The sequence below is a fragment of the Eurypyga helias genome, unplaced genomic scaffold (assembly GCF_000690775.1).
Source record: "Eurypyga helias isolate BGI_N326 unplaced genomic scaffold, ASM69077v1 scaffold16017, whole genome shotgun sequence".
Taxonomy (NCBI): Eukaryota; Metazoa; Chordata; class Aves; order Eurypygiformes; family Eurypygidae; genus Eurypyga; species Eurypyga helias.
The window spans coordinates 1-26,924 of NW_010263830.1; the positions used below are offsets into that span (position 1 = coordinate 1).

Consider the following 26,924-nt stretch of genomic DNA (forward strand, 5'->3'; position numbering starts at 1 on the left):
ATCATGGCTGAAACTTTAGGGGAATTCAAAAAGCTCTTTTACACTCAGTTGTGACTCTTTGGTCTCATGAACACGTAGTTTGTTTGTTTATCAACAACCAGAAGTCATGAACAGTGTCAGTAATGATACTGGCATTTTATAGTTTGGATATATTTAGGTACTGGCTTGCATTTATTTGAGCATGCCCATGTCGTTAGCAGGAATTGCCTGTAAAAAAAAAAAACCCAAACCCCATGTTTATTGAAGATTCTCTGCATTTATTTAATAAATATATCTCCTTGTTCCTGTTAAGGTTATCACAATAGTAACTCTTGTGGAGATACTTCTCAGTGCAAAGATAAGTTGGGGGTTTTGCTGGAAATAGTTGTTAAATCTCTGCATTTGTTTACATCTGTTTTCCAGACGGTATTCAACATCGATCCTCCAGAAGGCACAACAGCTTTCACGCCCCATCGGTCGATATCTAAATTTTATAAGGTATGGGGTGCTTTGTGTTCGAGTCTTTCTTCACTGGCATTTAATGTCTGTGCTTAGTGTATCCAAGACTCTGAAGGATGCTGGTAGTATAGTACATGATGATGTTGATTACAGGGACGATATGTAAGATCTAGGAAATAAAAAAACCAACCCCAGCCTAAGCCCAAACCAAAACAGAGAAAAAACACCCAGGGAGCTGTGGTTAGTTTAGGTTCCATGGAAGAAGAGGGACTACACAGTAATCTTTAAAGAAACTAAAATTATATGAGTGAAGTGCAGCAAATGTGAATTATTGAACATGTTGATACTGCATATTACGCAAGAATTGATCTGTTCTTCCAATAATCTAGTCTCTTCTTCGGTAATAAGCTAAATTACAGCCAAGTGCAATAGAGCCACTGAACCTCCCCTTGAAGTCCTTATAATTTATCTCGGGTTTGGGACATATGGGCTGTGATGCTGTAATGAATTTCAGGAACAGATGGGTTTTTTTTAGATAAACTTAATATGAAAGTCATCTTTCAAGGCTTCCTTCTATTTGTGCGGCCGAATGAAGCAACTCTGTGTGTGTTAGTGATGGACAATACCCAAATAATTGGGTTCTTTAGGGCAGCCCATGAAAAGCTGCTCCCATAAAATGACTCAGAAAGGCTGGTTAAATGCTGATATAGTTCTTTGCTCCTTGTTAAATACAATATGGAAGACTGGAAACAAACTGGGAAGGGCAGATAGTAACTCCTACAACCTTACTAACACTAGAAGAGTGACACTAATTGTGTTATTTACCCATAACATGGGCTAGCTTTTTGAGGGGTGAAGTGCAAGTTCACTTCTGTAGCCATGTCTAGAACTTCCTGTTTTCCTTTAGGTGCATATTCATCTGGATGACAGTAATCAGAAGAAACAGAGGACAGATCTCTGGAATTCATCATCCACAAAAAAGCAAGGTACAGACCTCAGTCTTGGGGAGGCTCATGCAAAAGCTGGCTTGAAAACTACTCAACTGCTCCTTTCTGATCCAGATAAGAGCAAACAGGGGAAGACATCCCAATCTGATTGCTTTGCAGTTGTGAACAGCGAGTCCTCTGGCAAATTTTGGAATGTTACTGTAGGATTTTGAGTGAAACACCCCCTGTGTTACCTTAAGTGTTTAAAAATGACTGAGGAATATAGGGCTGAATGAAATAACTCAATGAGGACACGCTCCACATCTGTCTAGATACAAAATAGTTCTCTGAACCCGAATGGTAGTATTCCTCATAGAGCTGGGAAGTCTTAAATGTGTGATTAGTATGCCTTGTGGCCATTATCCAAGTTCAAAGCATCAGTAGATGTGGGACTGGGAAAGACTTATGTTCTTTTACCCCCTCCACTGAGGTAGTGGAGAGCCAGTGGGTGGTTTGGGTGTAGGGCTTTTCGGTCATCTTCTGTCAGATGAAGAGACTTGAAGCGATAGTATTGCCTCAGAGCCCTCTCTCTAGGACAGGGTGGGTTTTTAAGGCTGGGGGACGTCATTTGAAGACTTCTAGGATATTCTGAGTGTGTTTCTTTGCAGTGTTATGTTTCCAAGTACAGCTCTGTGGTGGATATGGTGAATCGAGGTGCTACTTTTCACCTTGATGTTTATTTCTAAAGGGGAAGTGACATAAGCAATCCCAGTATAAAACATTCCTGTGCTGGTGAGAACTGGTGCTGCTTTGAGAACTGCTGGAGCTCTTTTAGTGCAATTCTTCCTGTGAAAGAAAATAATCTCCATTATGGAATGGCTGCTGGTATCACTTAGAGAAAACCTTTAAATCAGCCCAAGAAGGGGAAACCCTCCTTCAGGGTTGACGCTGAGGTTTATGAAATGTTCTCTTCTATCAGCTATATTTCTCTGTAGAACTGTGGTGTGTTAAACACAAAATGAGTGTTGCTAAGGCTGTAGCTGCCTCTTACAAGAAGCAGATTCATGTTTATGATACTGAAAATGTGTGCCAAAGGTATTAGAAGAGTAAATTCCATGAAAGTTCTTAATCTCTACTGAAATTACTCATATAGAGTGGAGGAGTTGATTCACCCTGAAGCTCTGTAGTGAAGGTTCATGTGATGTGCCAGAAAAATAACACTTGAGAATTCATGTTCTTAGCCAGAAAATCCATGCCAGGTAGCAGCCTCGGGGCACTGAGATTTGACCTTTCTTACAGCAATTTCCCAAGTTCTTCAGGGCATGTTGTCACTTCCTGATAGTTTAAGCCTTGATTCTACTTTTTGGTCCTTCTTGTCCAACTGAGATTTCTCCCACTCCCTGTCTCTCACCAACAACCAATTTTGTTCCTTATGCTCTGCATGTCTGGAACTACCTCGATATAACCCTGCTTCAAAGCAGCATCTTTGGAAGAAAAGGAACTTGGTTTCTGAATCAAAGACTTATCCTAAGGCTCTTACAAAGCAGCACTGAGCTTGCTTTGTTGGACTCCAACTTTCATTCTTTATGATACTTTTATTTATTTGATAAATACAGTTAGGTGGAAAATAAAAGACCCTCTGATTAGGGCAGATTCCTATAAGCCGTCTAAATAGAATACTCTCCAAGGATCTTTCGAAATACCTTGCCTCGTAACTATCTACTTAATTACCCTGTTAAATGCTCTTGAGAGTGTAAGTATGTGTTTCATAAAAGTCCCTCTCTTAAGGAGTACAGTCACATTTCTCAAAGAAAGAGTTTCCATGAATTTAGTGGGTTTGCACATAATGTCCCCTTAAGTGTTTCCACAAAGTAAGTTCTGTTCTGTTTCTGAACAGAAGCGTGCTGTTTGGTAATCTGCAAATATTGTTTTCCTGAGAGATTGCTCAACTGGAGTTTGAAGTTACAGGAATAATTCTAAGTAGATTTGGTTAAATATGTGTGCAGCAAAAGGCTAATAATAACACTCTAGGTTTATTGCATAATTTGGAGGATTTATACACAAAACCAACACTAAGCAGTCAGAACTCTTCTGTGATTTAGTAGACACTGATATATTTGCCTTTCAAATAAAAAACAGTGTTTGTGGGTACCTGTGCAACAGCCTAGCAATTTGTTGAGACCTGCACTGTGTGCAAACCTAGCAGAGGCCAGACAAGACTGAGCAAGACTCTGGTTTCCTGTAGTGGTGTAGCAGACTGTATAGAAATAAGGCAGACCTTTTAAGACCAGCTGATTCCAAAGGATCTTGTGGAAATCTTTCACTCAAGCATAATTCTCTACAAACTAATTGGTGAGGAGAAGTGGCATGTCTTGGAGTAGCTGACGAGATTACTGTCCTAGCTGTCTGTGCCGTGCACAGATGCCACTTAGGGATGCCGTAGTGAACCGTTGCAGAGTTACACTGAGATAAAATGCACTTGCTCTTGGTTTGCTCTAAATCATGGTGTTACGAACTATCAGCAAACCGTTTCTCCTTGGATTAGCTGTCCTTCCACCAGGAATGAAGCTGCTGCAGACATCTGCTATATATAACTTCCAACACTTCCTGCTGGTGAACAAGACCTTTAAAATGGATTTCCTATTGAGCCTTAAGACTTAATTGCAGAACACCAGACTAAAAATGGGCTACAGTTCCAGCTTCTCCTAGAACCAGGCAGCTGGTGCCCGGCAGTCATCTTGCAGGGTCACCAAGGGGTGTGTTTCAAATTGAGCATTGGCGAGACGAACGTTTGAGCGGTGTGCATCTCTTCTAGGCCATCCCCTATCAGCACAGCTTGCTTTTATGCTGGAATTTCTTAGGCTCCTGACATAGACGCCTTCCTCTTGTCTGTAGGTGGTTACCGGCCTGTCCATACCCACACTCTAACTGTGATTTACACCAATTCTTAGTGTGAGTTAAAGATACCGAATTTGCTCAGTTTTGGAATGTGGTTCTTCTAGAATCTGAGTATGTCCATCTGGATAGATTGGCCCAGATGAGATGGAAGGATAAAACTAGCATTAAAATAAATGCTGTCTTGTAATTCTGTAGTAGGTGACTCACTGGGCACATATTGCTGGGGAATTCCTGAAACGCTTGGCTCCTTTTTGGAAACAGTCTTTAAAGGGAGCGTGTACATTTAAGACAGGCACATGATAGGTGGATGCTAGATATTTTTTCCACTGAAACCAATCATGCAAAACAATCAGAAACAAAAGTTGAGGTTCCATTTGACTGCTCTTGTTCCTGGCATAGATGACGTTTCATTCCCTTGTCTCTTTGACTGTCTCTGAGGCTGTTTTTAGCAAGACCAGCGACGGTACCACTATAAGCTGAGCAATGTGGCTAGTGTGATTTATCCAGTTTTATTTAAATCCTGTCCTAACTTATGCTGTGCCAGATCTTCAGTGTGATGCACATTGTGCATCTACATCCCGCGGGGGATTTGAGGTGAAGTTGAAAGGTTTGACAGCTGACTGTGGGGAAAATGGAACATTTAGGTGAAAGGTTTATAGTCATAGGAAATTCCTGATGGAGACAGGGTGGTTCTCTTCAAGTAAGAGTGGAGATGTTTTTTTAGGGATTTCAGTTATTTCTTTCATCCCTGTATTCTGCAGTTCTTCCACCCTGCTTCCCCATCCAGTTGCACTTGACAGCAGGAAGTGAATCAGTGGATGGAGGGCTGAATAGTTTTATTGGCTCAATCTGCCTGTTACTTGCCGACAAAAAGATCTGATGCTCTGTCTTTTCTGTAACCATCTTTTGATTAAAAGTATTATCCACATAAGGTGTGAGGGAGCAATACCTCTTAAACTAGATTTTCAGTGGGCGCAGTAATTAAATCTGGAAGGACAAAGCAGAATATACCATACATCTGGAATTTTAGCTCCAGATGCCGGCTGTTTTACTTTGAAAAGTTCAGATGCTATGTGCTAGTCATATTTTAATTTTTCCACTTGTAGACTTGCTTCTTAGTGTTTTGTCTTTATTTGATGCAGGAAAGACCTTAAGCTATTGGTGTTTCAGCCCTGGATACAGCATGCATGAGCTTGTTCGACAGGGAGTCAGGACAATTATCCTTACCAGTGGGACACTCTCCCCCCTGTCATCGTTTACAATGGAAATGCAGATGTAAGTACCTGGATGTGTGAACAGTACAATTACTGAAAACGTACAATCTGCTTTCGTGATTTTAGGTTTTATCTCAGGATTTTTGACTGTTCTGGCCTGGTAGCCAGTAGGGAATCATGTAACAAATATGACTGGGATCTTACTTTTGTGTTTCCTTAGCCCTTTTCCTGTTTGCTTGGAGAATCCTCATGTTATCGATAAACAGCAGCTCTGGGTTGGGATCATTCCTAAGGGACCTGATGGAACTGTGCTTACTTCTACCTATGAAAAAAGGTAATGAACTCCCATGTGGAATTCTGCTTTCAGGTCTCAGGTTCCAAAACACTTTGGGTTCTGCTTACAGGAGGGTGCTGGTGTAATAAGTGGTCTGTGTAGTGTTTATCCAAGGAAAGAACTGTGCTGAATAATTACAGCTTTTAACCACTACTGTAGAAAACTTAGAACTGGAGGGCTGGAAGGGATGAAATGTCAGAGCACTGAGTGCACTAATGGTCCTTAATGGCCCTGGCTAGCCTCAGGGCAGAAGTCCACTCACAACCATTGCCCAGCAGTCCCTCTTAAGGTCTGGCATAGGCCTTCAGTCACTGCCCAAACTGGGGGAGTTCTCCAGCTCCGTCATAACCACACCTGGCCATAGACCCTGTTGATCTCATCCTGACCTTCGGATCGACTTCCCAGTTTAACCTCAGACCTGCCTTGCCATCACTGAACTGTGACACTCCTTACTGTCACTGGACCTGCTCCTGGTTTACTGATTTGCATTCTTGGCTTGACCTTGGACCTTTCCTGTCACCATGACTTTGCTTGATGATCCAGGCTTGGATTGAGCCTGGCTTCTGCATCTGAGCTTTGCCTTGCTCTGTTAGTGTGGGTCTGGGCCCTGGCTGGCAAGACCCCTGACCTTCCTGTCATCCTTATCATGCCTTCATGGCATCCTCTGGCACCACCTCCCTCACCTTACTGAGCAGTCCACCCTCACTGACATAGAGCCTCATCCTAAATTTCTTTGCTGAAAGCTTAATTGATTTGAACCATGACTGGCCTTTGCAACAACTGTTTTCAGATTTAAAGCTTTTTACCATGACCAGCCTCTCCTTCACATCTGTATTGCTTTCTTAGGGAAAACATATCCAAATAACTGTCAAGCTTTTCATCGTCACTTGTGTTGCTTTTCTCTGGTCTTTCATTTTGTCTGCGTCTTCAGAGTAGACAGTGTTGCTGCTGCAGCTTCTGCCAATAGAATATACTGCCAGCAAGGAAGGCCAGAGCCTGATTTCATTGTATATTGACTTCTGTTGTGCAATATGATAGTCTCGTTGGCATCGCTGCCAGTAACTTTAAAAGGCAGTTTCATGCTTTGGTGCACAAGACATAAGGTTCAGTTCTTGTCACTTGTACTAGGTTTGCGTGGCAAGGTTTTGGTAGCTGAGGGTGGGGGCTACAGTGATGGCTTCTGGGAGAAGCTGCCAGAAGCCTCCCCTGTGTCCTTATAGAGCCAGTGCCAGGCGGTTCCAAGACAGACCCAAGGTGGAGCCCATCAGCAGCGGTGGTAGTGTCTCTGGGGTAACACAGTTAAGAAAGGGGGGAAAAAAAACCCTGCTCAAATGCAGTGGAGAGAGGAGTGGGATGTGAGAACAGCTCTGCAGCCCCCCAGGTCAGGGAGAAGGAGGGCAGGACATGCTCCAGGTGCCGGAGCAGAGGTTCCCGGCAGCCCGTGGGGCAGCCCATGGTGAGGCTGGCTGTGCCCTGCAGCCATGGGGGGTCACAGGGGGGCACAGACCCACCCCACGCCGGAGCAGGGGGATGCCCGAAGGAGGCTGTGACCCCGTGGGCAGCCCGTGCTGGAGCAGGCTCCTGGCAGGAGCTGGGGATCCATGGAGAGAGGAGCCCAGGCTGGAGCAGGTTTGCTGGCAGGACTTGTGACCCCGGGGGGGCCAGGCTGGAGCGGGGTCTCCTGAAGGGCTGCACCCCATGGGGGGACCCACTGGAGCAGTTTGATAAGAACTGCAGCTGTGGGAAGGACTCGCACTGAAGTTGGTGGGGAACTGTCTCTTCTGTAGTATTTTTGAATGAGGATCAGTTCCTTGAGTCTGATACACGTGTTCCTCCATTCAACTTTCTGCCTGCAGTATGCACGTTTTTGTGTCGGCACATTTTAAAATCTATTTCAGTCTCAATATGGACAAATCTCTGAGAATTCTGTGAGTTAGCCTGCTGCAGGCCTGACTTACTCTTTGAGCAATACAGAAAAATTTAAAAAATAGTTCTAGTCAAGTGTTTACTTGAAAAAAAAGGGGGAAAATGCCAGATGTTCCATAGAACTGGAAAGGGACTTAGGAATTGCAATTGAGTCTTACAGAGAAGTCTGGAAACCCCTCAGTCTCTTTTGTTTTTCACTTTGAGAAGCTTAGTGTGCTGTTTCAGTGTAGTTGGTTGAAGATGCTGCCCTTTGAAGGGGGAAGGTTGCGGATCCCCCCTAAGGCCTAGAACACCTTTGTTTTGGAAGGAAGGGAATTTACAGTGTTTGCTGTGTTTTGACAGTGTTTGTGTGGTGATACCAGTATTTGTACCTCTTGCAAAAATAAGTATGTTCCTGGTTTTTTTTCCCCTGTGTATTTAAGTTTCCTGGGAAAACAGTATGCAAAACTGCAGGGCAGTAAAGAAAGAAAAGTGAAGGCATGAGAGAACAGGGACTCTTCAGTCCAGGCTGGAAGAAACAGATGGTACTGTTCACTGTAGAGCAGCACTTCTGTAGCTGAAGCAGAAGTGATTTACTTGGATTATGCCACAAGCAAATAACCATAGTAACCAAATTCACCCTTTTTGCCCCTGGAGCATCACCACACCTAGTTCATCAATAATCGTTTTAAATAGCTGTAGCGTTAGTCAGGCTTGGCAGCATCTGCAAACTTTTCTGGCAGTATGACTGCTCATTTCCACTTGTTACAGTTTAATATTGAAGCTTAGATCACCCTCAGTGCTAATAAGAATATTTCATAGTAATGTGTAATCAAGACATTAGTAATTTTGCGTCCTTGGCATGGGTGCTTGCCGCAGGAAGGAAAGCAGTTGGGAGTATGGATGTACTGTTCTAGTGATGAATATCAGAGGAAGTCAATATGTATGAAAAACATAGAAAATAAAATAATGTTTCTTGATTTTTATTCTTATAGGTTTACAGAGGGTTATTTGTCTTCTCTGGGGAAAACAATTGGTAAGTGAAGTATGCAGATTTCAGAAATGAGTTGTTGCACAGGAATCTTAGAAATCTCCTAGCAGGAGAAATACTAAAGAAGACATAATGAGACAGATAAAAGTAAAGGATTGCATTGCATACCTAAAGATGTCTGACTTTGTACACTTCTGTTTGCGCAAGCAAGTGGCTACTGCAGTTGCATACACAAATGAGTTTAGTCCTTGGTTTATTGTTGGGTGTTTGTTTGGGTCAAAAATGTGTTCAGAAAATAGCGCAAACTAGAAAAAACAATGCGCAGAGGTGATGCAGCCAAACATCATTTGCGGAGCAATTAATCACAGTATGGTCTGGGTTGGGAGGGACCTCAAAGCCCACCTAGTCCTACCCCCCTGCCACCTTCCCCTAGACCAGGTTGCTCCAAGTCTCATCCAGCCTGGCCTTGGACACTCCCAGGGATGGGGCATCCACAGCTTCTCTGGGAACCTGTCCCAGTGCCTCCCCAGGAAGAAATTAAGGATCACCAGAAGTCAATGCAATTTCTTGGGATATTTTTAAAGGTGCTGTGTTGAGCTTGCCTTAAGTCAGCATTTGTTGTTTTGGTTATGACTGGTTTAGACTGGTTTAGAAGGTTTAGACTGCAGTGGACAAAGAGTGGAGAAAATTGTCTAAAAATAGGTCCTCCTGTGACAAGGGAAAATAAGGTAGATGATGTTCTATCTCTTTCATCTCTAAGTGTTTGGTGTAGCTCATAATATCTTTTAGCCTGTTAACACTAAGCTTTAAAAAGTTAGGCATCTGTATTAAAGTTTATACCTTGACAACAAGATTATTGAAATGACTTTTTAAAATGTAGCAACTTCTAATACATGAACATTCACATCAAGGAAGCAGAAAAGACTTTGGAAGGATCCCACACATGGTTTATTTGTCCTCTGCAATCTGTACTCCATCCCAGGATGAAAATGCCCTCAGCTATACTCTTGTCTATCTCATTGCAGGTAATCTTGTGCGAGTGGTACCCCATGGACTGTTGGTGTTTTTCCCATCGTATCCTGTCATGGATAAGAGCCTGAAATATTGGAGAGTATGTTAAGTGCCCTACCTTTATTAGGTGGTTTGGTTGCATGTCAGACAGTTTGTAGTTATGCTATCTAACCATGCTCATTAAAAATTATTTGTTAATAAGTAAATTATAACATCTGGAAGGTAAAAACCCAAGTCAGCTTATTCTGTCACAATGCACTGAAATGCAGTCTTGTAGAAATTATATCATCTGATTTGATCTCAGAGTTCATTTAACTTTACCAGACTTCTCTTTATTAAACCTCCAAATTATGGTTGGCCTAAGTACTTCAGCTCTTGGGGGTGGGGGGAAAATCCCAGTATGAACATTCCTCTTTTATCTTGAACTTGTAGCTGTTGCAGCTGCAACGTTTAACTGCTGTGCTCGTGATTTGAGTGTCCCTGGTGAGGATGTGGTAGAACAGTTTTGCTTTAAATGCTCCTTCTCCTTGAAAGTGAGTGCAGCTCTGGGGCAGAGCTGTCATACTGCAGAGTGGGACTCTGGGAGGTGGATGTTGGGAACTTGCAAGCTGGAAGGGAAAGAAATGGATCTCCCATCTGCGTAATGTCTAAGTGGCCCCAACTGCAAGGAGTTACTGTTAGTGGAGTTAGGATTGCATGTTTCTGCTTCCATCTCTTCCTGTGTTTGGCAAGAGCAGAACAGACTGCGTTGGGGAAGTCTGCGGTGACCTCTCGGGAGCACTTCCTTCCCTGTAGGGATTTCCGGAATGCGCTTACTTTCACATGGCCATTTCTGATGTGTGTTTTCTGCTTGGCAGGAGCATGATTTTGCTAAAAGAATAGAAGAAGTGAAGCCAATGTTTGTGGAACCCAGGGACAAAGGAAGCTTTTCAGAGGTTGATTTCATACTTCTACATTTTCAGAAACCGGTTTTATGTTTAAATACCTTGTCTAAGATGTGTTTGGGTGTTTATCCTAGGATAAACCTGCAACTCTGAGATCTGAAGTACAGCTCTCCCATGCATCCATCCCTTACTCTTTGGCCAGTTGCGCCGGGTACAGAAATCCATTGGTGTAACGGCGGCTGATGCACATGTGCACTGAGCAATGGGGGCAGTAGAGCGGTCACCTCAGAGTCAGCATCTTCTAATGTTTTGTCATGTCCTCCCAGCTTGTTATGCTTTGGGTGTTAAAGAATTGTGCAGTGTCATCTTGTTATTTATAGCTGCTCTGTTTGCTTCTTAGAGTAAATAATATCCTTGAATTGCTTTCCTGGTTTGCTTAGTTAAGGATCTGCACAAACACCGGCCAGATGATGTTTTACCTTCTCTTCAGCAGTGTCTGACATTCATCTTTTATGCTTACCCAGGTGTATTCTAGATTTCATAGTAATGTAAGGATTTTGTGAAGCAAACGGTTTCTCGCATTTGCAACTAGTAAAGAAAAATCTAGTAAGCCAAATGAATGATGCTTTTAGATCTTCGTGTTCGGGCAAACTGAGCTAGTACAGGTTTTTACTTATGCATATGCAAAGGACACCATTCAAATCTTGCTTAAACTGGTTTATCTTTTAGGTAATGGGTGCATACTATGATAAAGTTGCCTGTCCTAAATCCAACGGAGCTGCTTTCTTGGCAGTATGTCGTGGGAAGGTAATGTAACTCAAAATTAATTTCATCTGAGATCAGATTATGTAGCGGATGAAAAAACCATTGTTCTGGATTTCAGTGCATGTCTGTGGTGTGACTAATTACATGTGGAGAAAAAAATGAGGGAAGTAGGATGCCCCGAAGCCTTTTCAAAATTCTCTCAAGTTTACATATGCCTCATTGTGGTTTTTATTGAAGGGGATCCATCTTTGGGTTCTTCAAAGGGGATGAGCATCATACAGTTTCCTGTTGGCTGCTCGTCAAAAACTCAGCTCATGAGATGAGAACAACAGTTTCGGAGAAAGAACCAAAAGAAAAATCTCTAATCTAAACGTGTTAGAACAACACTGCTGAAAATCAAAAATACTGCTCAGCTTTGAACTGCAGTTCCTCTGGCCACACTTGATGCCCTTTCATTTATATTCCAGTGCTGATAAACTGATTTATGAATCAGTGGAAATTTACAGAACCATAAATTACTCTTAAAGCCTTTTTGCTGCTGCTTACTGCCTACCAAGAGAAGATTCAGCTCCCTTTGAAGCTTCAGTCCCAGGCTCCAAAGAGGCTGTTAGATCAGTGAAGAAAAGGCGTAGGATTTTCTTTGTGCCCAAGACAGAATGTCCATAAATACAACTGCACGACTGCCAGCTGCAGATGGGTTCCCGCACGTGCTGCGATCGCTTTTCTTAGCGGCAGCGTGTGTTTTTTGAGCCAGGCAGAGTTGCTCATTCCACCCACCCGTCCCTCCCTGATGTTCTAGTCCATCACAGTGCCTGTGGGGTATGGTGAATGAGATGGGAGGATGGATTCCGCTGAAAAACCAGCTGGAGACTGGATTCTGCTGAACACAAACCAACTTTTTTTTTCTCAGACTTGTTTTTCAGCCTGTTCAACTCTGGTTTTGTTCATCTCACAAGGTGATTTGCCTGGGAATTGTGAGCATGTCCAGGGAGCAGGAGTGGGAAATACTTGAGAAGGTGTAATCAGTGTAGCTGCTGGGTATGACACTGATTCCAAACAGATTTCTGGGAGCTTTCCAGTATTGCTTTGAAACTATTCTGGTCATTTTTAATGTCAGAGAACGTTTGCTGTGTTCTTGTCACATCTTGTGAAGAATTCAGGGTATGGAAGGTTTAAACAGAGGTATTGACTGACATTTAAGGCCTTTTCTGAATGCAGCTGCTCTGCTTACCCAGGAATAGGACATTAGGCCTTAATGGTGTAGTCTGAAGTAGCTTTGTCCAGTGCCTCCTAGAGGAAAAAGCTAAGTTTAGGGTCCTGGTAATAACAGCCAAAACCCCAATTGAAACTATTCATAATGTATTCATCAAGTATGCTTGGCTAGGGTTTTAATTTCACGGAGGAAAAAGGCCAGTGACTGCTGAATTGCTCCGAATGTCACTTCAGAATATGTCGATAATGGAAAACACTGTCTCTTCAGGCCAGCGAAGGCTTGGACTTTGCCAACATGAATGGACGAGGAGTCATCATTACTGGGCTTCCGTTTCCCCCTCGTATGGACCCCAGGGTTGTTTTAAAGATGCAGTTCCTGGATGAAATGAAAAAAAGCGGTGCAGGTGCACAGGTAATACTGGGCAGCTCTTCACTGCTGCCTGTTTGCAGGTTCCTGTCACTGTTTCTCCCTCTTGACTCCGTGGATTTTGGCTTTTATCTTCCCAAGTCTCATGGGACTGTGAATATCAAAAAGTTGACCAACTTTGGGTGCTTTTCACAGTCACTTTTTCTTTTTAAAACAAAGGGAAGGGTTCTGAATTCTGTCTCCAGTGATATGATACCAGTCAAATACAGGCACAAAAAATGTTATAATTTACGTTTCGGTCAAAATCTTTGTATGCATGTTACCCATCTCTCCTTCTGAGGGAGTTATTTCATCCAGAGAGCGGGTGAGCGGGAGAATTGCCTGTCCCAGCTGGCTTGGAGATTTTTGTTCTAGTGGTCTGGGGGGTCTGGCGGGGAGGGGTTTGGGGTGTTTTGTTTTGGTTTTTTTTGTTGTGGGTTTGGATTTGTTTTTCTGTGGCTTCAGGCTTGGGAACTAATGGCACTAAAATTTAGTTTGTTGTCATGCAGGATAGCTGTTAGGTCTTAACATGGTGAGTCTGTTGTACTACCAGGGCTGTCGGTGCATCTTATACTAAATAGCCCCTCAAGTTGGATATTGAGTTTTCTGTGTGCTGTAAGTTGGCTGTGATACTCAAGTCAACCTGTATTTGGTTTTCCGAGGCTTTGAGATTTGTCAGTAGATCTTGTTGGATACATATTTTAAGTTTCTTTAGAAAGAAATAGTGACTGTACAGCACAAAGAATCCATATTACCTGACAAATAATGTTAATTCTTCCTCCCACCTCTTGCAGTATTTATCTGGGCGTGAGTGGTACAATCAGCAAGCTTCCCGGGCCGTTAATCAGGCTATCGGCAGGGTCATCAGACACCGCCAAGACTACGGTGCTATCTTCCTGTGTGACAACAGGTGAAACCTTGCCTCTAGAACATAAACATACATCAACATCTTTATAGCCCAGCAAGGGAATTGATATTTTGTATGGAAATACTGGGATGTTACTGCTTGGACAAGGCTACAGTTCATAAGTAATTGAATTATTGTAATGTAACAGGTTATAGACTTGAAGTAACTAGTTGGTTATCTTCTGCTGCTGAAGCGTAGGGTCTTGGAGCTGCAGAAAGGGATTAATGGTGATAATGCGAAATACACCAATTTGTTGAATTCAAGTTTGTAGTGCTGCTGGAAATGATGTGACAGTAACTTTTGGGGTTGCATTTTCTCCATCTCTGCTTTGAGAAGGCAGTCACCTTCTCAAAAGGAAAAAAACCCAAAGGTGGTTTTTGAGAGGAGGATGAAAATGAGGAAAACTGTATTGCTGACACAATATCATCTATAGTAATACAAAACATTAATGTTATATTACATTAATACCCATGAATATAATATTAATTAATAAAGTGTGTGTATAATCAACAGGAGTCTGACTTACAGCCGTCAATGCTGAGGCTTGACTGTGAACAGTGAGCATGTCACTGTTCAGTACTACTGTTGCACAGTTAAAGATTTTATAGGTGAAAGATAAGAATTGGCTGGTTAAGTGGTATCAACAAAGCCCTTTTCTGCTTAGTGAAGGCATCAGCCCTGTACACTTACTGCACTCATTCAACCTTTTGTCTTGCTGCTCCTCCCTTGTCCTTTCGCTCCCTGGTCTAGCATTTGTTTAACTTATTTAGGCCAACCTGGCAAATAATTCTGTCCTCTTCCAACCCTACGCAGGTTCTCAAATGGTGAAGTGAGAGGCAAGCTGCCTTCATGGGTCCGCCCTTACGTCAGTGTTTACAACAACTTTGGGCATGCAGTCAGGAGCGTATCCCTCTTCTTCCGTGTTGCTCAGGAAGTTGTAAGTGTGTTAAAATAAACAAACAAAACCTTAACTAATAATTCTTGATAGTGTTGCAAACTGGAAACACTAAGCCAGGTGAGAGATGTGATGGAGTCTCTCTCACTTCTAAGCAGTGGAAGCTTTACGGGAAAGGAGATATGCCTCATCTTTCTACAAGAGTGAGCTGGGACAGGATGTGTGGTCATGCTGTGCAACTCATTAGCTTAGATCACAGAAATAACTTCCTCTTCCGGTCCCTCCTAAGCAAACATAGCTTTCATTGGATGATGTGCCAATATTGGAAGGATGTTACCATCAAAAACCTTTCTGCCTCACCCTCGCGGGAGATGTTTGTGGGGAAGAATTAGTTAGACCCTTAAATTTGAATCTAATCAGACTGGTATGAAGAGTGGGATGAACCCATCTGTTGTTATTACAGTTCATCACTGGGTCACCTTTGTAATATGGCTTCTCTTGTAGCATTAGAAGCTCTCTTTCTCAGTACTAGTTCCTCAATTTAAAAAGTAATATTGTAAAAAGGCTTTCTAATTGACTGGAGAAAGTTGTAGCAAGAAATGGGCTGGAAGCCAGAGTGGGAGATTTTGTCCCCAAAATGGAGATTAAGATCAAAATAGATTTTAAATTCCACATACAGTCTTGGACGTCTTCCTGGAAGATGCTTTAGCCAAATGCAAGTTTTTCAAAATAGTAAGTTACAGATGGATGATGCCGGATGACTTTTCTGATCATAGACAGGAGTTTCATGGTGAATAAGCGCCACAACCCGACGTGCTCTGCTCGGATGAGCTGTGTTGCAGGGGTCGTGTTAGGATGCAACTCTTCCTTAGCATGGTCTTGACCTTTTCTTCCATGGGTCACTTAGTGCTCAGCCTGCTTACTACACATCACCGCTGTGTTGCTTCCTCAGTATTTGATCCTTTCTTCAAAAGCAGATAAATCCAGAACCTGTAACAATCTGGCTGTCAAGGGTTATTTGGGGAAAAAGGAGATGTCTTTGGGTTGTTGCTGAGATTTTTGGTTGTGAAGGAGGTGGAGTGGAAGAGTAGCTCTTGCCTCCTGTAACATTTTGTAAACTGCTTGCAGATGCCTCCACCCCTGCCACAACATCCTTCTGGCTCTGCTGGTTCCCTAAGTGAAAGCGATACGGCACCGTCTACTTCATTTGAGCAGCTCCCCTCCCTGAAAAAAGCTAAAAACTTGGACGACCATGTTCCCAGTTTGAAGAGGAAAAGAAAAGGTAGGTTTGGCTACTCATAGATAAAGGTTTTGTGTTTGTTTTTTTTTTTGTTTAGGATGAATCATAAAAGGAGGAGCAAGAGACTTGAAACTGGAATGGGAGAGAAAGCAAGGAGAGGTCAAAGCCTGACGTAAAAGTCTGGTCAGAAAGGACGTAGCTTGGCATTAGAAAAGGGAGGGACTAGTTGCAAATGCGGAGCAAAGAGGCAGGTGGGGCCTGAAAGTGTCCTGCAGCACAGGAGGAGTTTGGGGTATCATTGATAATTAAAAAAAGTGGAAGTCTGTTTCTGACTAGCACTGACTTCCTATGTCTTTCTCCATCCTGTTGTAAAAACGACTCCTGCACAGTAATCTGACTAAGAAAACAGGAAGAGGGCATTGATCTTGGAATAAAATGGTAGTTTAAAACCTGAGGTTGGCTGATGCCAAAGAATTAAGTATTTCTCACGTCAGATACTCTTTCAGAATGTTCCACTCTAGACTGCTTGCTGCTTTGGAACAGAACAATGAAGCTGTGTTTAAAACTGTTGTTCTACACCAGTTAGGACTGAGTGTGGGGGTGATTTCATGTTGCATCTAAGCCAGCGCTGACTGCAGGTGGTTACTGAAAAGGCTTGCTGTCGCCACCGCTTGCTTCTCCCTCAGTTTCCAACCGTGTGCTTACACTCCTTCCCCCGACGGGAATCCATCTGTTGAGCAACTGCAGGGCAAACAGATGAGTTTGAGCCAATTTACCTCTCATCCCTGTGACTGGTAGATGCATCTCAAAGAGTGGGCTGGAATGTACCATCGTAGGTGAAGGGAAGAAGCTGCACTGCCTCTCTTGATACCGAGTTTCAGATACATTGCGTTAGCTGTAACATCAAACTGCGCCTGTAATCGGAGTTTTGGCTAAAGTTTCTTGTCCTGACTTACTGATTTATACTGTAATATACTTCCATTCTTCTCAAAATAGTGACTTTTCTTAGCAACTGACTGTTGAAGTAATTTCACAAAACCACGGAAATATATTTTGAAGAGAATGCCTTTTAGAAATAGCAAAATACACTACCTACAGCTCTAAATGCTTATATTTTAAACCCAAATATACCTGGATCCTGATTAGCGAGAGCCTGTGTTCTTGGGACATGAGGGTGATTGTCTCTTGCAGGTATTGACACCGTGAGAATGGTAGGCTTCAAATAAACTTGTTCTGTTTAATAAAGCATATTTCATGCTAGAATCTCTTAGAGACAGGGTTTTGGGAAGTCCGTAAAGCTAAAGAAGTTCAACACAGACAACTGTTGCTGTAAGACTTCTTTTTTTTCCATTGACCCAAAGTAATTTTGAGGTTAAATATGACCATCCCTTAAGGAAAAGTTTGAGAGAAATCCACCAAGTTGTGGTAACAAATGCTTGAGCAATTTTAGGAGTGATTAACCAAAGCAATCTACTTATTAAGTCAGAGTGCAAGTTTGTGAGACGTGCTGGTTGAGCTAGTGTTTCACAGCATAGTGGGTTGCTACATACGGGATTTGGAGGTAGTACTAAGGCAAAGAAAATGTGAGAGAGCATGTGGAATGTTAATTTGTCACCTGTATTATGCTGTGATGGCAGTAAATGGAGATGGAGCACCCAGCCTGTGCGTGGAATACGAGCAAGAGTTCGTCTCGCCTAGAAGACGATGTGCTGGACTCCTGGATGCGTTGGAGCGCAGTGAGAAGAGCAGCGAAGATGCCCAAGAGGAAGGTGACTTGTCAGGAGAGGAGAAGGTAATAGCAATGATGTAGTAAAATACTTGCTTATAAGTGAAAATTGTGGGCTCTAAGGCAAAAAGAGTTTGGGATTGATGCAAGAGCACCAGCTCGACCCTCTTGCAAGAAAAACTCACAACAAGCAGCACTGGTAACTGCAAGTTCTCATCATTAAGCTTAATCAAAGGGGTTTCCTTGCCGCTTCAACTAGGTGACCGACACATAGGTACTTGTACGTGCTCCATACCTGCTGACCGTGTAGATTCCTGGAAGTGAACCTGGATGTCTGGAGAGCAAAGAGCTCTCGGAGGTTGGTAGATAAACAGTTTCTCCAGAATGGATTCTGTCAGCACTTGTTATGTGACCAGATATTGAATTAAAACAAGGCTGGGGGTGTGTGTTAAATAAGAAATTGCACTTCCAGGTGAAAAAATCTTTGATTTGCCTCAGAGTGAATGTTGCAGACTTGCAGAATGTTATCTGAATCACATATCCACTGTTGCATGAAGACCAAGAACACTGCTCCTGTCCTGCTAATTTTCTTTCCCCTTGAATTGGATTTTTTAATACATCAGTGACGAGGCTGTGTTCTTGCTCTCCCTTTGCAGTTGGCAGGATAGCTCCCTTACCTGGGCACCATCAGCAGGAGTATCTTACTGCTGGCTTGCAGTTTAGCTGATAACCAGTGCGTGGACTAAAGGAAGGCCTGTTGCAACATATCGAAGTAGTTTGCTTAGGGGGAAAGTGTGGAGGCTAAGGAGCATCTGGGGAATATCTTAGGAGACTTAAGGGAGGTGGATGGGTATGCGTACAAAACAGGGAATGTACGGACTTGGCAAAACAAGCGAGGACAGGGAATGTTTAACTTGTGCAGCTGAGGGAGAAATCTGCCCCATCACCCGTGGGCCATCATGGTATAGATACCAGAACGCATTATTTGAGGAACCTGGCGCATCTCCAGGGACTTGGCAACTCAGCTGCAGTATCTTGTTAACACAGCTGCGCTGCTCTTGCCGTAGTTCAGCGTTTCCTGAAGGCAGACAAGCTGACGGCCGTGACTGCTCGGCACCGAGTCGCCTTGTGCCCGCTGTCTGTGTTCGGCATCGCCGCTCGTCTGTGGCTGTGGGGTCATCCTGTGCCGCACCTAAACTGCTGATCCCTGGCACCAGGGATGCGGGCACTGTAGTCCCGGGACATGCAGTGCCTCGGCTTTCACGGTGTCTAGCATCAAGCTGATTTTAATGAGCCCTGGATTTGGAAGGGTGATGGGGGGGTGTGCTTTCATATCTATCTTCACCACTCCTCACAGTATCCATGTTACTTTTTTTTTTCCCCCCAAGGTTACAGTGTACCATTGTTCCATAAAAAAATGGAAAATTAGCTGCTGTCATTCTGAAACTATTTGCTTGAGGTGAAAAAGAAGAAAAGAAGCCTTGGTCATGTCAAAAAACCAAAATACAAGGAACAGTCTCTCAATCCACTTAAAGAATGATCTGACAGTTCCCCATAAACAGTTTTCCTTGAGCTATGCCTTATGGAAACTTGGCTTTTAGAAGCCTTATTTCTTCAGGATGCTGCTGCTCAGGGTGGTGCCTTTACGTAGTCCAAGATTAAGAGTATTTTGATCGTTTTTCTGACTTAACGCTTGTCTCATAAGCGTTTGACTTGCTGCTTGTGTTCCAGTTCTTCGCTCTGTTACGTGATGCTTAACTAGATTATACTTATATGTGCACATAAGTCACGGTCAGGGTTGTCTGGAATCCGGTATCCTTGCAGCTTTGAGTGCACTGAAGATTGGGTTTCTGAGGATCAGCAACTGACTCTCCAGGCTGGCAGATCTGAGGTTATTGACTTAGGGGTTTGTTTATTTCTAGTGGTGGTGTTTATTTGTAATTAGTGTAATGGGGCTCTGCAGCTCCGTGGCCTGAACAGACACATTTATATCCGAGTGGGATATAGGATACTGTTATCTCCCTGGTTCCTCCCACAACTGAACACCACGATTCCACAAATGTGCGGATAGTCACGTACTTGCGGAATTCTCTTACTGGGCAAGAGTAAAGCAATAAATGACTTTGCATATCTGCTTCCTCAACAGGTATGTAGAAACCAACTGGCAATGTGGAGCTATCCCGTGGTTTCTTCTGTTACTTACGGGATTGTTTGTAATGCGGTTGATACTGGCTTGATTGAATACTGGAGACTCTGCTATTAAGCAATTCTGCTCCTCTTGTTTATGCCTCCTCACTTCTCTTTTGGAGCTTTTTATACACCAATATTCCCAGTTGCTGCAGTACAAGCGCAGTTCTTTGTTACTGGGAACGGGAGATGCTAAAGAGCTTGTCAAGCCACAAGTGTTCCTGCTGCTGTCTCATCCTATCTGCCCTGATATCTTCTACAAGACTGCTTAGGCTTCCCTTCTCAGTAGCCCAGGAAAAGCCTGACACAGGTTATCTTCGGAAGAGAAGTACTTCCAGGCAGGAAAGTGAAGGGGCATGTGAGGCAGCAGTTACAGGTACACTCCCAGGGCTACCCTGAAGCAGTCAGCTCTTAAGTCCAGTTTTGCTTAATTGGGAGTCTGCACCCTCGAGACAAATGCTGTGTTTAATTTCCTCTGTTCTGACCTCTTTCTGAACTGTCCAGTGGGTGATTACCTTCTGGAAACATGCATGTGTTGCTCTGTTGCAATAATCCAGGTTGGCTTGTTTCAATTTCTTGACTGGTGTCACAAACTGGGTTAACAAGCTTTACTACTGGAAATGGCTAAATTAAATGGGCAGTAACTATGAAAAGCATGTTTTTGGACACTTCTTCTTTTAATTTTCTCAGGCACAGCGTCTGTCAACACTCTCCCTCCAGTATGAGAAGAGGTTAACAGATGAGCAGAAAGGAGGAAGGAAGAAAATAAAGCTAGTCAGCAATACAGTATGTGCTTGCTTTCATGTGTCTGTGCCATCCCTTTGATCTGCGGGCTGCTTTAATTTGAATTGGAAATTTCTAGGCAGACAGATGACTGACTGCCAGAACAATTATCTCTTTTCTCCATATTGTAAATATTTATCAGTGTGCCTCTGCAATCTATTTCTGTCACATGCTTTCTCAAATCTAGGTGTCACAGACCCAATCAAGCGCAGTTCCAGGTAGGGCTAGTAGGTGAACAGGGTTTTTTCTGACAAAGATTTGGTTTCAGCAAGTTTTCTGGCATTGGCTACCTTGTGAACATCCTCTCCCGTTGAGCAGGTGTGGCGGGTGGTTTCATTCTTTTTGGATAGATAGAACAGTTAGAAGGGACCTGCAGCCATCATCTGGTCAGCTGCTGGTAGAGCCTCAAGCTGACCCGTTCTGTTTGGGTAAGCGATCGCATCCTATAATCCTACCTGCAGTGGCTCACTGCGTGACGTTTGCAGTTGTGTATTATTGTTTAGCCCTGTCTCAGCTGACTCACTCTGCAGCTAGTTGCTTAAGAGTCATGATAAATTCATGAGAATCCCCTGGGTGATTGTGTGGGTTAGTAGTTCTCCAACGAACTGCCCTAACTGGGTGCTGTCAGACTCCCAGTGACCTAGCAAACGAAACCGATTATTTTAAAAATAGCCACCGATCCTGAAGCTGATAATATCCAAGGTGTGAGGGAGAGAGCAGGTTCATTGCAAAAGGTTGTGTTTGCAGTTTGTTGCTATCTGATGTCATGATGAGTCAGCCTAGCCCTCGAGGTTTGGAGTAAGTGTCGTTTCTCTCATTAAGCCTTCTCTGAAGAACATAGTTGTGCAATACTTGGCGGCCTTCTCTAGGAATATTCCTTTGAAGCTGTCAGTTTTGTCAGCAGAGGTGAATAGCGTTGCTCTTCTGTGAGGGAATGAACACTCACAGATGGTAGAGGGATTATGTTTTAGAAGTAGATTTGATAATCATTTGGGGAAATGAACAACATACTTGTGCTCCGGGATCGCCCCAGTGACGCTGGGTTTTGTCATGAAGGTGTGACAAGGGTCCAACAGCTAATATGTAAGAAATGTGTGAGCACAACGTCATGCCATCACTTTCGTAAAGGAGGGGTTGTTTGAATCTTTCTCAAGTCCCTGCTGCTTGTGATTGTAGAATAATGTTTCCCAATAGGAGAATAATGTAGCTTGCTCATGTGTATTGTCTCCTCAAGAAATGTCTTGGAGGAACCAAAAGGCTTGAACACCTTTTGTTCTTTGTAGCTCCTGCTTCAGAGTTTTACGTTTTTCAGTTAATTGGACGTTTCCAGGAGGTGATCCAGCTAGATTTGTGTTCTGCAGCACTGAAACTGTTTGTTTTGGGTTTTTTTGGGGGGTAAGAACGCATGAACAGGGGGCTGACTACCATAAATGCAAGAGGCCATAACCTGTTAGTGGAAAGCATTGATTGTTCTGCATCACTGGCAGAATTGAAATATATTGCTTTCATCTGCGTTCACGTGAGTAACTCCTCAAGCCATACTGTTCACTGAAAAGTCTTCTGTCTTGGCAGCCAGGTGGTAAGACAACAGACCTGACTGAGCCAAAAAAGGCCAGAGCTACGTCGTACATCGCAACAGTGAAGGAGACCCTAAGCCAACAGAACTATGATCTCTTCTCTAAGGCTCTTCAGAACTACAAGAAGACGGATGACTTCCATGCTATGCTGTCTCAAATGAGCGCTCTCTTTATAGAGGACGAAAAAAAGCATGTCTTGCTACGAGGTATGAGGACTCTCACAGTGTATTTATGACATGGCCTTTGTCTTTCCAATAGACTTGGGTGTTTCAGAGGGAAGTGGTTTAGATTTGAAGTACAGATCAATCAGGTGAATCATCAACATTCATCACTTTATATATCCCCAGATGAGACAGAAAATCTCAATCTCATTACCATATGTCAGTTTGCATCTTGACAGGCCCGAAAAAAACCACATTCCATGGAAGCTTGTATTTTAAACTTTGTTTAAAAGTAGTATGGCTTATTTGCTGTGATTGAGGAGTAAGAGGGAGTGTGGTTGTGAGCTGGGTAAATGCAGCCCAAAGGGTTGGGCGTTAAAGCTGTCAGTAAGTTTGATGGTGAAAGCCAGTGATCTGGGCAAGCATGGAGAGTTTACTGGTTTACCTGGTGTTTTCTTGGCTTTTAACAACTGCACTGACAGGAACTGGACTCCCACCAACATTTCTTCTAGTTTAGCAGGGTTTTCTCTGTGAATTTTCATTACCCTCTCAACTTGTGAGCAAATGGGCAGATTTTTCTGTGACTTCTCATCTATTAAAAGAAAAAAAGCATCTTGTATATTGTTTAGGGTTAACTTTAAGGTTAAGGAATGGGAAGCTTGGGATGAGCGCTTAGTGCTAATAGTAGCTACAGTCTGTCTCCCAATGTGCCAATTTTACTATATAAATAAGAAAACATTTGATTGCCGAATTAAAGCCTACAGCGACTTTTTGAAAGTGGTGGAACCTGAAACCTAAGGTTTGTTTGACATTTAGGCTTTTGGTTGGCAAGCATTTTATGGTCAGTAAGTAGGCTGAGGTGCAAAATGAACAGTATATCAGTTATTCAAAGTACCAGCCTAGCAGATACTCTGACCCCAGGGATTATGAGGTAAATCACGACCTTTTGCTGCCAGTACCTGTTTCACGGAGAGGAAAGCTACTTGCTATTTACAGTGAAACTAATCAGTTCTTACTGACTGGTACTAATATTGCTGGAGGTGTGCATGATACACCTTTGTGTAACTTATAAGTGTGCTTATTGTGTAAATATTTGATAACTATATGTAGTTTTTATCTTCGTGTTGCCTAACCTAGAGGTCCTGCTGTTGTAGGTTTGTGGCATTTATTACCCATTGTGGACTGATTTCTTTTTTTTTTCTTTTTTCCCCTCTTCCCTCTCTAACGAAAGACTTCTACCAGTTTGTTCGGCCTCAACATAAAAAGCAGTTTGATGAAGTATGCTGCAATCTGACTGGAGTGGGCTGTGGCTACAAACCTGAGCACAGCCTCCTGCAGGACGAGAGGGACACGCTAGCCAAGGACATGGGTGAGGAGCTTCTTCCTGCACTCTCTGGGCAGTCCAATGACTTGATTACCCCGTTATAGAGCCAGATGCGTCCGATATGTAGAAATGGAGGATGGAGGGCAATGTAGTTTGTTTAATACTGAGCGAAGTTTCCACTCTGCATGATCCTCTTGCCTGCCTTCCCGTGAGCGCACGCAGATGCTTGAGCACTGGTTACCCTGTGGCTAGTAACGATGCCATTTTATTTCAGAAGGGGATTTTACAGACCTGTTTAAATTGTGAATCTGGTCTGTGGATTTAAAGACTTGGTGTGTGCCGTCTTTGCTACCCACATGGTGCCACCAGAATTGCCAGTAGAGGATAATCATGTCCTCACAGAGCTTGTGAAGTCTTTGAAACCCTGGAACAGTGAAGTCCTAAGAAAAGCAGGATGTTGGCTCGTCCCCTTGTCAGAGAAATACATCCACATCTTCGCGTGATTTCAGCATAGAATGGGGGACTTTGAAATGCACCGTTCTCTGCCCATTCTCCCTAAGTTCACTGTTAACAGATGGCTTGGTTTTAACAGAATCGAAACAGAGTCAGCAGAAAACGACCTTCTCAAAGGACTCATGTGCCCAGCTAAACCCTGGACTCCACCTGAACCGGGGAAGATTCCACTTGACCACCGGACTCAGTAGTGCAGGTACCCTTCCTGTTAAATAAAACCACCGTCCCAAGTTGTGCGTGGTTTGTTCCGTCACTGTACGTTCTCCCGGCGGAAACCAATGGTTTCCACGTTCACCTAGCACAGTGGCTCGCTCTCTGTGGGTAGGAGTGATGGTAATCCAGAATTTTCCACAAGGACTGTACAAACAAAACTATTAAAAAGTCAATAAATCAAGTCAAGGTGGATATGAAAGAAACCAACTCCAGACAGAAGTTTGCACTAGACTGACCTGGCATACGTCAGTGAGAGAAAGGGTGAGTTGAGCCCAGGGCTGCTGGGCTTCCTGCTTGTCCAGGGTCAGAAAGCACCGTTGAAGGAATGTAATTTTAGATTAGGTCAACAGGAATCCAGGTACGAAGAAGAAAACAGTTCCTGTTTTGTTACTGGTAACGTGCGCGCTCCTCGTGTGGACAGTCTGTTTTCTGCAGAAACTGAGCAGCACATGTCTTCGCACAATTACGTGGCATCCCTCTGCATTCTCTAATCTACTACTGTCCCGTATTTATCTTTGAAGTCAGAGGAGCAGTTATGGTGTGATTACAGATCTTCCTGAGAACAGCTGGGAATTTTTTGTATTTCTCACAAGGAAATGAGTGGGATAGTTGGACAGTTTAGAGGTCTTTCTTGAGAGGGTGAAGAACAGTCAAAGGTTAATCCTTTCTTTAAAAAGAGAAAAAAAAAATAAATAAACCCAATGTTTCCTGGAAGGCTTAAAATCTTTTTATGTATGGAGCAGTGTTGTTTCTTTTGACTTGCTTTTCTCTTTTGTTTTCTATTTTAAGAACATCTGAACAAAACAATCTTTTGGTAATTTTGTCCTGAGCTCCATGAGATTGATTTTTCACAGCAACTTGGTAAAATAATTACTAAATTACTAATAATTACTAAAAACAATTGAGAAATTAATAGCAATAATGCACATATTTCTGTTGCTCACTCCTTGAGTGTGCTCCTGTGAAAGTGTCAGAAAGCTGTATGATATGCAGTGAAAGACACTGATTACAAAATTCAAGCCCACGGTTTTCCCCTTTCAGGAAACTGAACTGAGGCTATCTTTTGGAATGTCATTATGTTCTTTAAAAGTGCTTTAGTGGAGGATAAAGAGCTAAATACCAAAAGATCTGGCTGGTTAATTTAAATCAGTTTCTTACTGTATACTTCATCCCTATTTGCATACCTCCAATATGCAAAACAGGACTTTTTCCTCTAAAAGCTCTCGGAAGTCAAAGGCTGACCGCAGAAGTGCACTTGGAGCTGAGCGGGATGTTCGGAGCTGCTCCTTCCTCCTGTTGTACCCCTGCATTGCTCCTGTGCTATCTTGTCTCTTATTAGAGGTGCCTTTTCTGCTTTTATTAACGAGAGGTGGGAAATCTCTCCTTTAAAACTGCTCCCAACAGTTTACTCGCCCATGTGTCAGCCAGTGTAGTTGGCAAAGCCTTCTGTTTAAAATCCTCCTGTGTAGCACAAACCCCGATTTACTGCTGGCCTCCGCACAGTGTCTTCTGTGTCACCGTTTCCTCATTCCCTAGTGACCATCTGACACGTTTCCCACTTTGAAAGATCGAAAAACTCCGGAGGATGCTAAAAGCGATCCCCAGGATGACTTGCCTCAGTTGCCATTTCCAGGAGCAGGTCTTGGCTCTGCCCAAGGCCATGCCGGAGCGAGGCATGTGGCTGTGCAGGCAGTGCTGGTTTTACCACTTCGAAGCGGTAAAGGAAAAGGGAAGTGTGTTGGTCTCTGTTCCTCCCAAGCGCCGCTCACATGTGTGTGTTTGTCTCTCAGGGCAGAATGCCAGCCGAGCTCCAAGGAAAGACACTGGAAAAGCTTCAAGCTCCAGGAGAGATCAGCACCAGGTCCTCAGGGCGTCCTATCTCAGCGATGTGAAAAGGGCTTTGAACCAAAGCACTTACAGCCGGTTCTATGAAGCGTTGTTAGCTTACAAGAAGACAGATAACTATGATGCTATGATATCGGTGATAGCAGCCCTCACCACCGAGAGGCCAGAAGACTTTCATCTCCTACGAAGTAAGGGTTTAGTTTTTTAATCACTCACTCAGTTGAAAAGGTGATGCAGGTGCTGGGATCTCACGTTAGAGAGAACCTTCTGCTCATCATTTGTCTGCAAGTTCTCCACTTCTAGGAAAAACTTCTGAGCATTGGCAAACTTCCTCTCCCATCTTTTGGTTTAGCAAACCAGATACGAGGAGCAGCAGAAAGGATGTGTTAAATGAATGTCATTCAGAGCAAGAAATGTCAAGGTTGTAAAGTGTTATCTCTGTTCAGTTAGAAAGTGTCCGTTATAAACGTGAGATAAGATCTCAGTAATTCCAGTCCTAACCTTCAGTCAAATTATTTTATTGCCTTTCTTCTCCTCAGTTACTACAACCAAACGCTCTTCAGGGAAGA

At 43.2% G+C, this 26,924-nt stretch overlaps 1 protein-coding gene across 1 annotated transcript in view; it reads left to right on the forward strand.

The window, feature by feature from the left end:
• Window positions 1–402: 402 nt before the first annotated feature.
• The window catches only part of RTEL1 (regulator of telomere elongation helicase 1), a gene marked incomplete at both ends in the record, with an annotated part of 28,652 nt that continues 2,130 nt past the window's right edge, over window positions 403–26,924 (forward strand). Inside the window, 18 exons of the mRNA XM_010156205.1 lie at window positions 403–477; window positions 1,346–1,424; window positions 5,405–5,537; window positions 5,697–5,810; window positions 8,711–8,751; window positions 9,732–9,817; window positions 10,575–10,652; window positions 11,331–11,408; window positions 12,847–12,990; window positions 13,779–13,894; window positions 14,705–14,828; window positions 15,915–16,068; window positions 17,664–17,818; window positions 20,630–20,725; window positions 22,295–22,505; window positions 23,692–23,829; window positions 24,377–24,493; window positions 26,301–26,543. Of these exons, the coding sequence (XP_010154507.1) occupies window positions 403–477; window positions 1,346–1,424; window positions 5,405–5,537; window positions 5,697–5,810; window positions 8,711–8,751; window positions 9,732–9,817; window positions 10,575–10,652; window positions 11,331–11,408; window positions 12,847–12,990; window positions 13,779–13,894; window positions 14,705–14,828; window positions 15,915–16,068; window positions 17,664–17,818; window positions 20,630–20,725; window positions 22,295–22,505; window positions 23,692–23,829; window positions 24,377–24,493; window positions 26,301–26,543 (2,182 nt within the window). The remainder of the gene's footprint in view (window positions 478–1,345; window positions 1,425–5,404; window positions 5,538–5,696; window positions 5,811–8,710; window positions 8,752–9,731; window positions 9,818–10,574; window positions 10,653–11,330; window positions 11,409–12,846; window positions 12,991–13,778; window positions 13,895–14,704; window positions 14,829–15,914; window positions 16,069–17,663; window positions 17,819–20,629; window positions 20,726–22,294; window positions 22,506–23,691; window positions 23,830–24,376; window positions 24,494–26,300; window positions 26,544–26,924) is intronic.